This window comes from Macadamia integrifolia, chromosome 14 (genome assembly GCF_013358625.1).
Source record: "Macadamia integrifolia cultivar HAES 741 chromosome 14, SCU_Mint_v3, whole genome shotgun sequence".
Classification (NCBI taxonomy): domain Eukaryota; kingdom Viridiplantae; phylum Streptophyta; class Magnoliopsida; order Proteales; family Proteaceae; genus Macadamia; species Macadamia integrifolia.
This window is the reverse complement of record NC_056570.1, coordinates 17,403,145-17,418,017: the sequence shown is the minus strand read 5'-3', so window position 1 is coordinate 17,418,017 and position 14,873 is coordinate 17,403,145. Positions and strand designations below refer to the sequence as shown.

At 39.2% G+C, this 14,873-nt stretch overlaps 1 protein-coding gene and 1 long non-coding RNA gene across 3 annotated transcripts in view; both read left to right on the top strand.

Annotated features, from left to right (window-relative positions):
* Nucleotides 1–566: 566 nt before the first annotated feature.
* LOC122060511 (glycoprotein 3-alpha-L-fucosyltransferase A-like) overlaps nucleotides 567–14,873 on the top strand; it is a 38,751-nt gene continuing 24,444 nt past the window's right edge. Inside the window, exons 1-3 of one of the 2 annotated variants that reach the window (XM_042623617.1) lie at nucleotides 567–1,619; nucleotides 2,676–2,846; nucleotides 3,824–3,968. In XM_042623617.1, the coding sequence (XP_042479551.1) occupies nucleotides 1,065–1,619; nucleotides 2,676–2,846; nucleotides 3,824–3,968 (871 nt within the window). In that variant the 5' untranslated portion in view covers nucleotides 567–1,064. Of the gene's footprint in view, nucleotides 1,620–2,675; nucleotides 2,847–3,726; nucleotides 3,969–14,873 lie in introns of both variants that reach the window. The other variant, XM_042623616.1, reaches the window with a different exon arrangement.
* LOC122060512 overlaps nucleotides 3,992–14,873 on the top strand; it is a 19,622-nt gene continuing 8,740 nt past the window's right edge. The window contains exon 1 of the long non-coding RNA XR_006134430.1: nucleotides 3,992–6,227. This is a non-coding gene — a long non-coding RNA (uncharacterized LOC122060512). The remainder of the gene's footprint in view (nucleotides 6,228–14,873) is intronic.

Sequence of the window (14,873 nt, the reverse complement as noted above, 5' to 3'; positions counted from 1 at the left end):
CTGGGCCAGGTTGGGCCTAATTGGCCCTTATTTTTTTGAGGGTTAGGCCAACCCTGATTGACCCGGTTTTTACCATTTACACCTTACGTTTTTAAAAAAATAATAATAAAAAAAGAAGCACCAATAGATCAAATGATCAACACACGATTAAAATTATAAAGTACAACAATAATAGATATTGAAGACACCTGATAATAAGAATCAATGATCTAGATTTCATTATTCTAAATAAAAAAATAGGATGATAGTCTTAAATTATGATTAAAATTAGGGTCATGTCAAGCTAGGGCTAAGCCTCAACCCAAGCTAAAGGTCAATCTTTTAACCCCAATCCACCTTCAGGATCATAAATTTTAATTCAGACTTGTTTAGAATCAGGATGGACCATGCTGGATTCGGATCCTCAGTGTCAAACTTACCCCACTCAGGATCATTTGCCTGTGGAAGGACTATTTTCTCGCTGGTTAGGTACCTCCGCCGTCTTTGTTTTTTATTTTTCCCCGTTTTCCAAGGGTATTATCCACTGTCGTCATTGTGCTTACTGGTGTTTCTAAGTTCTTTTTTTTTTTGGTAGAAGACTTTTAGAGTTCTTACGAAAAAGAAAATAAGACTTTCCAGAGTTTGGAGTCTTTGGACGACGGCAGAGACCACTAAAACACCACAACAAAATATCCCCGTCCGACTCATTAAAATCTATTTTTTGGTCGTAAGTCATAACGAAGGCTCCTTTTCATCGATAAAGTCTGACACAGATCGTGTGAGGACGAAGTAACCAGACAGACCAGACTTAGAACTCAAAACTCCAGTACTCAGAACTCAGAAGCATCAACACAAAGCCGAAACTTATTTTATAATCTTTTATGATCCACCCAACAATATCAAATTGAAACCCATCAATTTCATCACCCTCTGTCTTGGGTTTGACTTTAAACCTGAAATTTCGAAGTCCCAGAATCCAATGGTTTTTGGTTGAGCTAGCTACCTTCCCCTGCTCCCAATTTCCTTTACTTGTATAGCTATATGTTGAAGAAAGAGAGAAACAGGGAGAAACAGACAACTTCTTGATGGGTTTCGGAATAGGGCAGCGAGGGACAAGAACAGCGACGACCCGTGACGGAGTTGGAGTCTCTGGTGGTGGTGGTGTTCCATCTCCCAACAAGAAAAGATGGTCGATTCTGATGCCCATCTTCATCGCCTTCGTCGTTATCGCCGAGATCGCCTTCTTGGGTCGCCTTGACATGGCTGAGAAAGTTGACATGGTCCATAGTTGGACCAACTCCTTCTATTCATCCCCTTCAACTGTCTCTTCCGTTTCTAATTCGCCTGCCCGTAAGATTGACTTAGTGTTGCCAACACAGGAAGAAGCTTCCACTTCTTCAACACACGATGTGAGTAAGAATTGCAAGGAGGGGTTAGATTCATCCGCTTCAACTGTGTCTACCTCTTCTTGTTCGCCTGCCCGTGGGACTGCCCTAGTGTTGCCAACACAGGAAGAAATTTCCACTTCTTCAACACAAGATGGGACTGAGAATTGCGAAGAGTGGTTGGAGAGAGAGGATGCTGTGACCTATTCTAGAGACTTTCGGACTGAACCCATTTGGGTTTCTGGTTCAGATCAGGTTGATTATTCCTCTTCTTCTTCTAACTGTTGTAGTTTTTGTGTATTTACTTTACAATTTTTATTGCAATTTTTGTCTTTCTGATTATTGGTCATATGCATGTAATACACTGGATTCTGATGTTATTCATAAGAAAATAAAAGTAAAATAAAATATCTTTAACGGGTATTTTGGTTGGGTTAGCAACCTAGCATTTGAACCTTAATGAGTGTCTTTCCATTGTGGAAGTCATACTTGGCAACATTGACCTACTGCGGTATTCTTGCTGTCATCACTCCATCACACATATTTAGTAACCTAAGACAATGGATAGAAAAGTGCCTAAATGTGCCTTGCCACTTTTCATCTCCTTGCAAGTCTAAGGGGAAAAAATAAAGATTGGGCTGCACATGTTGAATTTCAATCGTAGAGCTTTTTTCTTGATGAAATGGGAGGAACAAAAACTAGAGCTGTTGACTACCCAAAAAAAATTTGAAAACAAATAGGGGAAAAGAACTTCAACAAGGTTGTCTATACTTAAATTGTTTACTTATTTACCATGGTAAATGGGCATTGAAAGCTATTCAGTGCAAAAACAAAAATGTTATATGTTACAGGTCGAAGTCTATTGCTCCCAAGGCAAGTTGGTACAACCTTTTTGATTTCCTGTTGTTTAGACTCATGGAGAATCTGATCTATTTTACGAAAGAGCATGTTTCAGTTCCTTGAATAAAGCCATTATTTGGAACTCCAATCTATGCTGTAGAAATTCCTCATGAACCTTGATATGCAGTTAAATTTTAAGAAAACATTTCCCTCCTTTTGTAATACCTTACCCCCAGTGGAAATCGAATACCCACTGCCTACTTGAAAGAGAGATGTCCTAAACCGCTAGACGATGGGGGAATATTGTGCTGACTCTTTAGCCCACTGATTGCTTTTGCCATCCCTTTGGAAGCACGGCTTGATTTCCAGCTGTGATGTAATTTTTTAAGACTTAATAAAGTATTTCTTTGAGGTGTGTGTTCATAAAGATATCTTAAGACCTAGCTGCTGATATAATAAACTTCCTTTCAGGAGTGGAAGACTTGCGCTGTGGGATGTAAGTTTGGATTTGATCATCAGTTAGAAAAGAAGCCCGATGCTACATTTGGTTTGTTTCAAGAGGCAAGGACAGCTAGCGTTCTTCGGTCCATGGAATCCTCTCAGTATTATGCAGAGAACAGCATTGATCAGGCACGACGGTGGGTAAGCACAGTCTGAAATGGCTTTCTCTGCCTATTGGGACTTGGCATACTTGTCCAAAGTTGGTTTTTGGTCACTTTCTGGATGCTTCTATTGAGTCAAAAGATCTTCACTATTGCATGTGACTTTGTTTATTGAGATTTTCTGATGCTATTTATAATGTGCTAAAGTTGGGACTTTGAACAAAAGGGTGTAAGAGTGTAAGACTGGACATTGTGAAACAAACAAATAGGGTACTATATATGACATTTTATTTTTTTGTAATCGTTTCTGAAAGAAGACGAGGAATCTGTCTGATTGTAGCAAATAAACTATGAACATGAAAAGTTGTTATAAACTGCAGATCATCACAGAGTGTGGGGTATTGGTATCAGCCTATCAGGGTAATAAATTTGCCTTGTCATACATATGGTGCAGCTTTGAATCTTGCTTTTGTGCAGCCTTTTACTTTGCGAACTTGCTCTTTTTTGGGATTCTCATGATGGCTTGAATGGTAGTAGAAAGATTATAAACAAGAAATTGGAACAAAATTTCCTATGTAAGTGACTGTCTAGTTATACAGTTTCGGCAAAATGAGATGTCAAAATTTTTGGTGGTTCAATGTTATGAAGAGGTCTCCTTTTGTAGTCATCATACCCAGAATTGTTTGCCAATTTTTGGGGTTGGCAACATGGATCATGTTACTTGAGGGCTATTTATCCTGAGACAACATTTAGGATCAATGTCTTTATGGTTTGACAAAACTTTGATGCTGGTAGCAAACCTTACGCTGACCGTTTTATTATAATTTCTGGACTGACGCTACATGATAAAACTGGAAATTTGCAAATTAAATGACAAGAAAGTCAAGAAAACTGACGTTTGATAAATTTTCTTGTTTTAGGAGAGGGTATAATGTTGTGATGACAACTAGTCTCTCGTCAGATGTTCCTGTTGGTTATTTCTCCTGGGCTGAGTATGATATAATGGCACCTTTGCAACCGAAGACTGAGAAAGCCCTTGCAGCTGCCTTCATTTCCAATTGTGCGGCTCGCAACTTCCGTCTGCAGGCCCTTGAGGCTTTAGAAAAATCAAATATCAAGATCGATTCTTACGGTGGCTGTCATAGGAACCGTGATGGAAGAGGTGCACATTTGACTATTACTTATGTTTATTATTATTATTATTATTATTATTATTATTATTATTATTAGTAGTAGTAGTAGTTTTCTGTCCGGCTGCATAGCATACACTGGCGCCTCCCTATGTCTATCTCTCTCCTCCCTCAATAGGGCCAGATATGTCATTTCATAGGATGGGAGGAGAGATACGGGGAGGCGCTGGTGTACGCTACGCAGCCTTTGTTCCAGTTTTGTAATTATTATTATTATTATTGTGTACATTCTTGTCCAAGTATGCAATTGCCAATTTTTTAATTTTTTATTCTTGAGGATTGGGAATATATCAGTTTTTGTATTGTGCACTGGTGTCATTTATCTCTTTCATTCTTTATTTATAGTAGGTTTCAAATCCTTTTGGTTATTCATTTCTTCATGTTGAGTTTGCCTTTTACTCTGTCCATAGTTGGTTCTGTGTGTTTATAGGTTTGATCTTATCTGGTTTGAGGTTGTAAAGTTGATCACTTTTCTAATTGTTAGCAAAATGATTAACACCTATTTCGGAGAACAGCCAAAATTCTCTAATTAAATTTTGGTAAAGAGATCTCAAGAATTCCAAGATTTTGGGAATAGAAGAGGGATCATTCCTCCTAGAACCCATGCTACTGTTTAAAATTAGAACTGGGAATTCTTGTTATGATGCCACGTGGCTGTGGGCACGAATGCGATGAACTGATTGCCGCATGGTTGTGGACATGAATGTGATGAACTGATTGCCTCACAGTTTTGGTTTCAGATACGACATTCTACATGCTTGACTACTTCACCGTTATTTCCCGCCACCCTTTTGGGAAGGGCGGACGTTGAGCAAAAGATCTATTTAGTTACTTCTGTCCATTGTTTGCTACTAGTCATGTTACTAAGATCATACTTTCAAAATTAAATATGAACTTATGTTATGATGTTCTCTGTGACTTATGCCAAGTAACAAACAAGCACAGGCACGCACAAAAAAATTTCTTCTGTCAAAGGATTTAGTAGTGATATTTAAATTCTTGATAACTATATTGCTATGTGCAAACTCGATACCAACTGGATACCAAGCACATCTGCTCTTCTAATATTATTAGAAATTATGACGATTAACATTTTGCAGTGAAGAGACTTATATATTCTACTCATGAATGAGATGGAATGTTCAAGCTGCTTGGGAGGTTAATTTGTTTGATCTTCTTAACTGAGATTACGTTGTAGTTTGCACTTGTTTTATGGAGGGCATGGGATATAAGAGGAGCTTACTCTTGTGTTGATTGGAAGGGGTTACGAAACTTCAGGTGTTTTGACTTAGGAGAGGAAAAAAGATGAGTGTTAGGGAAGTGTCTATGGAGGTATGCTAATGGACCTTATGGTGACAAATAATAGAAAGGATGTGTAGAACCTGCAACATGAGTAGATATGAGGAGAGTGTCATTGTCTCATGTGTGTCTTGAGTTTGGAACAGTGTAATGAAGGGCCAAGGGAGCTTCAGTGAAAGAGAGAATTTTAGAGTAGGGCCAGTAGGCAATGGGGAAGGAATAAGGGTAATGCAGAATCCAAATATGAAGGGGCATAACAGGTACTGAAATAGGCCTCAAACAATCCAAATAACAAGGATAATATCAGGGAAGAACATAGGAATCACGACAGGCCATTAAACACCCATTGATCTCAGTTCAGGGTAGCACATTTCACTAAAAGACAAAGAAAAGGAGATTTTTAATAACTCCCCAGTGGCTGGTTAGAATTGCACCAGACTTGGGTCGAGTCTCATACAGGTATGGGGCAAGGTTGGAAGTGTCCCGGGCAGCAAGGAACCAATTAGGAAACTCACATAAGTTTCTAAAAACTGAAAATAGAAACAAAGTAAAAAAGGAAACTAATGACTTGACTCAACTAATAACTTGACTTCTAAGAAATAACAAAGTCTAACAACTTAAATTGAACCCAACTAAAAAAGAAACTAATGTAAAAGGAAACAAATTAGTTAATCTCGTATGCAACCTTAATACCCCCCAGTTTAGACCCATAAAAGTGGCACATCACATTCAAAATCACATGGACTGAAGCCCCAACACATAGACAACACAACTTCTATAAAACAAGCCTATTTCGGTGATGAATCTGTATCAAGGGGTTGACATGAGAAAGACCTCGAACAGCGGGGAGAGAAGGGAGGGAGGGTGAGATGCCGTGAGGCAGGGGAACACAGACATGGAAGTGGGGTGGCTGAGATTTAATGTAGAAGTAGGTTACCCTAGGTAAACAACTCCCAATATGTTAAACTCAAACCAATGTAAATCTGTTCCCTTACTTCAGTCTAAACAGAAACCAGATTAAGAGCAACACACAAGGGAAACAAAAACCGGAAAATTGACCCAAATATTTACTTGTAAATTCAGAGAACAATTCAGCAACAAATAACCCAATAACAGAAATCGATGCCCAAAGAAGAACAGGGTCTCGGCCAGGCTAGAATTAGAGTTACCTGCGATTGTAAGAGGAAGTCTCAGAATGGATCGAGTAATTCTCTTGGAGGCTGGAATAAGACCCTAGAAGGGTTTCCTAATCAGACTTCAGGTTTAGGAGATGTGACCAATCGATGGAGCTTCAATATCCTAGCTTCCTTTGCTGAAATCGATTCTGGTTTTATGCACTTGATCCACACAGCAGTCAATAACAGAAAACAGAAAAGAGAAAGTTAAAGAGAAGATTAACAAGATAGATGTGGGTGGGATTGGCTATCTCAGCCTGGGTATCTCACCCACAGCTATCCCAGCATATTGTCTTCCTTTCTCAGGAGATGGAGTAAGCAAAAACTGCAGCAACTTCATTAATTCAATAGTGTCTTGTGTCTACAGCAGACCCTCTTTGTATAGGGGTCTGAAATTCCAAAATAGAAGCTCGACACAAAATAGATACTAAATAAAATAGAAGCTAAACAAAATAGTAACTAACTCAAATTAGAAACTAATGCAAAATAGAAACTAACTCTATCTTCTAATTTAGGAAACAAAATAACAGCTAATAGGACTTCCTAAAACACAACCATACTACTAGAATAGGTAACTAAAAATAGGAAACTAAATCAGCAGCATAAGGGATCTTCCTATGCTGGGCGGTAGCTGCTAGCTGCTCTTCAAAGGCTGGCGGTAGCTTCAAGGCTGCTCTTCTTCTTCCTCCTTCGATGGATCCCATTATGGGGATCTACATCAACCTCCCCCCTTCTTAAAATCATTCATCTCCAAAGAATGGATAAAGGACATATAGCTCTCATAGAGATCCGTATCATGACGCTGAAAGTCCTCGGCATGAATCTAAGTGCTATCTTGTCGAAGACGTCCTTTCCACATGACAGTAGTAACCCTTGCCACCACGAACAATAGTGAACTTGTTGTCCAGAACTTCTTCCATAACATCATTCCTAGGGGCCACAAATTGGGGAAGTTTCAAAGTATGCTCCGTGTCTCTGTCATCAGAATGATGGCCCATATAAAGTGTAAGATCAGCAACATTGAAGACATTGTTGATCTTCATAGTAGGAGGCAACTCCAACATGTAGGCATTAGGACCAATGCGCTTCAAGACCTTTAGGGACCCATATTCTGAGGATGGAGCTTGTGCACAATACTGGGAGAGAATCGCTACGGTGGAATTCAAACCATAACCATATCACCTAGTTGAAATTCCACATAACGGCGATGTCGATTAGCATTTTCCTGATACCCATCATTACTAACGGCTATGCGACGGCGAATATCAGCATGTATCTCCGTGATATGCCTAAGAAACTCATCCGCTTCAACACTAACATGGGCATGAGGTGGCAATGGTACCATGTCAACCGGTCATTGTGGTTGAAGACCAAGAACAATCTCAAACGGTGTATAAGCCAGTGGTACGGTTGAAGGAACTGTTGTATACAAATTCAGCTATGTCTAGAATAGAAGACCATGTCTTCTAATAGTCATGAACTAGGCAACAGAGCAAATTGCCAAGGCTTCTATTCACCACTTCCGTTTGACCGTCTGTTTGAGGATGGAATGCCATAGAAAACTTTAACTTGGTGTTAGTTTTTAGCCTCTAAAAATAACTCATGAATTTTACATCCCTATCAGAAACGATTGACTGTGGCAAACCATATATGCGCACTCTCTTTAAAGAAGAGCTTAGTTAGGTGACTTGCATCAAGAGTCTTCTTCCATGGGATAAATTGTGCCATTTTGGAAAAACAATCCACGACAACAAATATAGAGTCATACCTTTCCCGTGTAGGTGGTAAGCCTAGGACAAAGTCCATGCTTATATCTAGCCATGGTGCATGTGTAATGGGTAGCGGCGTGTACAAACCCGCATTCTTCTTCTCTCCTTTAGCAAGTTGAGAAGTATGGCATCGTTGGATGACATGTTGAACATCCCTTTGCAAATGAGGCCAATAATACAAATCCACCATCATAGAATATGTCGTCCTTGCCAAAGTGTCCACCCATTCCTCCTCCATGTAGCTGTCGAACCAAGTGGTGCCTTAAAGAGGTATTCGGAATGCAAATACCTATGCCCTTAAATAAATATCCATCATGAATGGAATACTTGTCATCCCGTCCTCCTTGTTGTAATTTTCCGAACACTTCCGCAAAATTAGCATCATTAATATACTCATCTTTGATGTGTTCCATTCCTGTGCTTTGTGTGGTAAATGTATTCATCATTAGCACCTTCTGACCATAATTGTCACGACATCAAATCAATTCAAGGCGGTGGAGGGGTGGCTAATCGATTTGGCGATAAATCGCCCATTATGGCGTTGCCATGGTGGTTAAATCGTCCTTGTGTCATTTTTATTTTTCCTATTTTCTAAAGTTATTTAGTGTGCTACTTTTTTATTTCTCCTATTTTCTTAAGTTATTTAGCATGCTACAAGCCTACAATATATACCCTATAATATATAAAACCAACATTAAGCAATATCAAATCATAAAAAATCAACATAGTCATATCATGTCATAAAAAATCAACATAGCCATACCATGTCACCAAAAATCAACATGAATTATTGACTTAAAGAAAAAAAATATTTTCCAAGGGTTTTCAAGGGCACGGGGCACCTTTTGACAATACATGGAGAGGGTAAGCAGTGTATACTGTATACCTTTTTCACTCATTAAATTGGGCCACCAAGCCCCCACAGGACTAAGAATGCCCTTTATCTTAATAGTGTGTGAGTGAAGTAGTGAACTAATGTAAAAAAAAAAAAAAAAATCTAAGGATTGCAGCTACTCGTAGGGCAGGAGCAACCATGAAAAAGGAAGAAGAGAAGAAGAGAAGAAGAGTATAAGAGAAGAAGAGAAGAAGAGAAGAACAGAGGTAATAAACCAAAAAAAAAGAAGAAGAGAGGCGATAAACCAGAAAAAAGAAGAAGAGAAAGAGGCGATAAACCAGAGGCGATAAAGTATAAACCAGAAAAAAAAGAAGAGAAGAAGAGGCGATAAGCCAGAAAAGGGAAGAAGAGAAGAACATACCTAGCGACGCCGGAGCAGGGGAGCAGTGACGCCGGAGCAGGAGCAGCAATGCCGAAGCAAATGAGGATAGTCTTCACCCTTCCGTCTTCACTTAGTTCACTTAGGGAGTTAGGGTTCAGACTACAAAGGTTGAAGAAGGGTTGAAGACTGAAGTGTCGCGACCTTCTTTGATTTAAGTGATATTTTTCTTTTCCTTGGTACAAGTTAATGACACTTTTATCCCTGCCAAGTGCCAATGGCATTGTTAGAAAGAGAATCAATTTACATCTGCCAATAACATTATCAGAAATAGAATCAATTTATTAGTTAACAGTTATAACTTAAAAAAAATACAAAATGGTGACCGATTTATCAGTACAATTAATCGTCGCCAGGGACGATTTGGTGCTGGTGACTATTTGGTGACACCAATCGACCCTTGGCGGTCGATTAATGTGGGTGAACCTAATCGGTCAACCGATTTGGCCACTCTAAATAGTTAGGACGCCTAATCGGCGCCTTGGCGACGTCGTGACAATTATGCTTCCGACTAAGTGCATCAGCCACTTGATTCTCTTTTTTAGCTTTGTACTTGAGAGCAAATACATACTCTTGCAAATAAGAGATCTATTTAGCATGCCGATTGCTAATGGTCTTTTGGGAATGCGAGTACTTGAGTGCCTCGTGATCCGAATAGAGTATGAACTCCTTGCCGACCAAATAGTGTCTCCAATGTTTGAGAATTTGAATGACGGCATAGAGTTCTAAATTTTATGTAGAATACCTTCTTTTTGCATCATTTAACTTTTCACTGTAGAAGGCAATAGGATGACTAGCTTGCATAAGCACTCTTATCCCCACATGGGATGCATTGGTAGCCACTTCAAACATGAGATCAAAATTAGGTAGCCTAAGCACTGGGGCTTTTGTCGTCTTCTATTTGATCAAGTTGAATGCTTTAGTGGCAGCCGGGGTCCATTGAAATGGCACTTTCCCTCATTTTGTGCACTCTGTGATAGGTGTCATAATAGCGCTAAAATTCCGTATGAACCGTCTATAGAACGAGGCAAGGCCGTGGAAATTTCGAACCGTCAAAGTCTTAGGATTAGGCCAATCTACCATGCTCTTGACCTTATCGGGATCAACTTCTATACCTTGAGAGGACACAATAAACCCAAGGAATATAACTTAGGCAACATAAAAGAACATTTCTTCAAATTGATGTAGAGCTTCTCTTCCCATAGCACCCTTGTGACATGCCTCAAATGTTCCAGATGCTCATTTGGGCTTTGCTGTAAATTAATGTCATCAAAGTATACCACAAGGAACTTGCCAATAAAGGGGCATATCACATGAGTCATCACTCTCATAAAGATACTAGGTGCATTAGTAAAACTGATGTAGATAGTCCACTTAATGGACTTATCATATTGCAAATAAGCCTTGGGTGTGTTATGTATGTGTTGGGCCTTTGATCCCGTGGGTTTTATTCGTAATGGGCCACTTTAATGGGCCTAAAATATGGGTAAAAAGTAGGAAAATGGGATTTATATTCAGTGTTTTTATTTAAGTTGTTTTAATTCAATAAAGGCCAATTGGGCCCATCGAGTGTGTCCTATATGGACTATTAGTTAGTCAGTCCTAATCCATGTTAGAGTTAGAAGTCTCGTCCTAGTTTTAGTTGAAGTCCTAGTTGTAGTAGGAGTGTCTAGTCCTATTTGGAAACTAGCTCCTAGTCAATATATGATTGTAATTCTGCCCTCTTTAAATAGAGGAGCCTATGCACTGATATTGCTTAGACTTGAATGAATAAATTATTGAGTGAATACTCTTTCGCTGAAAAACTGTTATTGAGAGGTGAGATGCCTAAACCTTTGAGGGGTGATACCCAAAACCTGAGGGGTGAGATACCCATTCCTTTATTTTCTTTCACCCTTCTCAACCCTCCATCGGTTCTATTCTTCTTTTATATTTTATTTTCTGTCCCTTGTTTACTGTTCTTATTTACGGCTACTGTGAGCATATCAGACCTGCCAGAAACACCAGAAATCAGAATCGGCCTGCTTGGAATCTTGGGCTTTTGAGACCTGCGATCTCTCTCCTCTTCCTCATTCTGAGATCTGATTGGAGGGCTACTGTTGGGAGGTTCAGGGGTGCTATAGGACCAATCGGTCCCCTTCTTGACTCTGTCCAAGTCGATCAGATTGCTGGTTCTGTAGAATCTCTCTCTAAGGTCAGAAATCAAGAAACGGAATAACTTTCAATCCAGGCATCAAAAGTCATCCAATTTTGGAGGTTTTGTTCCTACCTACAAGACCTACAATTGACCCTAGTTTCAGCCTCATCAGAGGTCTACAACTCCAACCCTAGGTATTGCTCCAAACCCTAACCACAGGGTATTTTATCCCATAGGGTTTGATTTTGTGGGTGTAAATTTTGGGATCTATTTTGTTGGGTCTTGTGTGCTTTATTAAGGCCTTGTTCTATAACCTCTTTAATTGTAATTCCACCCACCTATGGAGGTTGTTAAGTTAATTCCACCCATGGAGGTTCTTAAGTTTTGGACTTCACCCATGGAGGTTAAGTTCTGTAGGTCATAAACCTCTATCCTGCGAGGTGCTCTTTTAATTGTATTGTTTGGGGTATAATTTGTGGGCGTTAGTATCTTGTAACCTACTCCTGCATTAAAGGCCAAAGGGCATAATCTTCCATTCGTACAACCCTTCCTTTGTCTTGAAAGCTGTCTTCCATTCATCCCTTGGACGAATCCTAATTTGATGATACCCATTTCGTAGATCAATCTTTGAAAACATAGTGCCTCCCATTAGCATATCCAACATATCATCCAAATGGAGAATGAGAAATCTGTATTTTACCGTGATCTTGTATTCTTGTTGATGGCACGGCTATCAATACACGTGCCATGATCCATCCTTCTTAGGTGTCAATAGGGCTGGTACGGCACACGGACTCATGCTCTCCACTAGAAATCCCTTTCGCAAAAGGTCATCTACTGAGACGATAAGTGGGCAGATTTCGTAATATTGATCCAGGCACTAGATCAATAGCATATTGTATGTCCCTCATGGGTGGTACTCATCTGGCAGCTCATCGGGTACCAAATCTGAAAAATCAGCCAACAAGTCTAATGGGCGGAGAGTGTGTCACCTCTTTCACCAGTTCAACTTCCTTTGTAACAAGGGCTAGAATTAGTTTGGTTTATTCACTTGTAACCAAGAATTCCCTATGGGGCAGCACGCACAATTTCTTATCCACCATGTGTAATGCAGGAGTAGATTACAAGAAACTACCCCAGCAGTTTATAACCCCAATGATGCAGATTAATTACCAAAATAGGCTTGTTTTATTAGGAATAAGCTTAGGGTTGGGTTCCATACATATTGGGCCTTTGATCCTATGTGTTTTGAGTGTAATAGACCACTTTTATGGGTCTAAAAGGGAGGGTCTAAGATTGAATACGGGATTCAGTGATTTGTTTCCTTTTTCTTTAGTTTCCTTTTTAGATGGGGTTATTTAGTTTCTAATTTCAGTACCTAAATTAGTTTCTAATTTCAAGTCATTGTTAGTTTCTAATTTCTGTCTAGACTAGTTTCTATTTTCATTAGATTCTAATTTTCAGTTTTTAGTAACTTCTTGTAATCAATTTTTAGTAACTCTGAGTTACTATTACTTGTAAACCCTCCCCATCATTATTATAAATAAAGGAGAGCTCTCATCATAGAGAGACGATTTTTACAATTAAAAAAAAGAAGCTTTATACTGCTGCCGCTGGGTTTTCTCCATGGCTAAACCTTTGTGTTTGATCAAGGGTTAGGGATTGGTGTGTGATCCGATCGACACTCTGCGGCGAGAAGTCCGGGTGGGTCTTTTCTTTTATGGTTCTCTTATTGGATTCTCTTCTCCAGCAATACAGGCAAGTAATCTGAATTTTTCTACAGAAATTTCTGGGTTAAGCTCTCTGTTTCCTATTCTGTCGACCTAGTCTATTTGGAGTTCTGGCCACCCGATGGCTTTGAGTTTCTGGTCGAGTGTTACCCTTGTTGTATGGAAGACTCGATCCAATTTTTAGAGTAATCTGACCAGGGGATTGTCTGATATATTAAATCTTTCAAGTCTGGTCGATCTCTGTTCTAACTCACTTCTGTCCAGAATTCTGGTTCGATTGTTCCATCTGTTGATGTATTAAAATTGGTAGCTGTTGTTCATGGTTCAACCTCTGTTATTGGACTACTAAGCCTCTGTTTTTCCTGGTCTCTATTCAGCTACAGAAATTCTGAAACACTGAGATCGATGGACTGCTGATTTATTATTGTTTTTTTGCTGATTTATTATTGCTGGTATATTGGGTTCTTGGTTGTTCTTTGGTTTACAAGATCCTATTGTTTGGGTCTAGTTTGGCTTGTCAAACCTATCCCTACATTAGAGGAGTCCTCTTCAAGATTCCTTTGAGATGGAGTCCTCTTCAAGGTTCCTTTGGGATGATTGACAGTACGTCACCATACAACCAAATTGACACTCCACAATTCCACATTAATTCACAAGATATTAAAAGGGTTCATGTGCAAAAAAAAAAAATCATAATTTAGTCAAAGCTCAGTTTGGAATAGACATCCTGACAACATATCACTGATACACAGGAACACATGTATGTGTGCATGCTAAGTTGCAAGTCATTGTGCAAGTATTTATTCGAAGAAAGCTAAAACACAATTATTGATGCTCCTGATACAGTAATCGATTTGACAAATGCATCTCATCTCACTTCCACAAAGGAAATGTAATAACACACCATCGTAAGTATAATCCAGTCCCCCCAGCAACTATCGGAACATGCCCATTATCAAGAATATCTCTTGTAGCTTGCCTGGCGTCCTCAAAGAACTGTCCAACAGAATAATCTGCAACTGCAACTAATATTATCATTTGGATTTCAAGCAGGATAATTCAAAATATTTAATCGCAGAGTATATAAGAGAAAATTCAATCCAAACAGGAGAAAAGTACGGCTAGAAAAAAGATGGAAGAAATCGAAGGCAAGGTACTTCCATATTTTATAGTTTTCATCTTTTGAAGCACGGATGTCAAATTAATCGTTGTTCATGATAAGACATAATATTTGTTAACAGGTGGTTGACTTTTATGAGAAATACACAAAAGAAGGCCCTACCAAACTATACAAGGTTTACATACAAGCTGCACAGAATTCACAAGACAAAAATGACAACAAAAAAAAATTTTACATCTGGAACAGGTATAACCCCATACTGATATAGTAAGAAGACATACCACAAGAGACAGACCAAGGAAGGCCAGCCTAGCATGGCCTAGATTTTTTTTTTTTGGGGGGTGGTGGGGTGGTAAATAATATATTCATTACC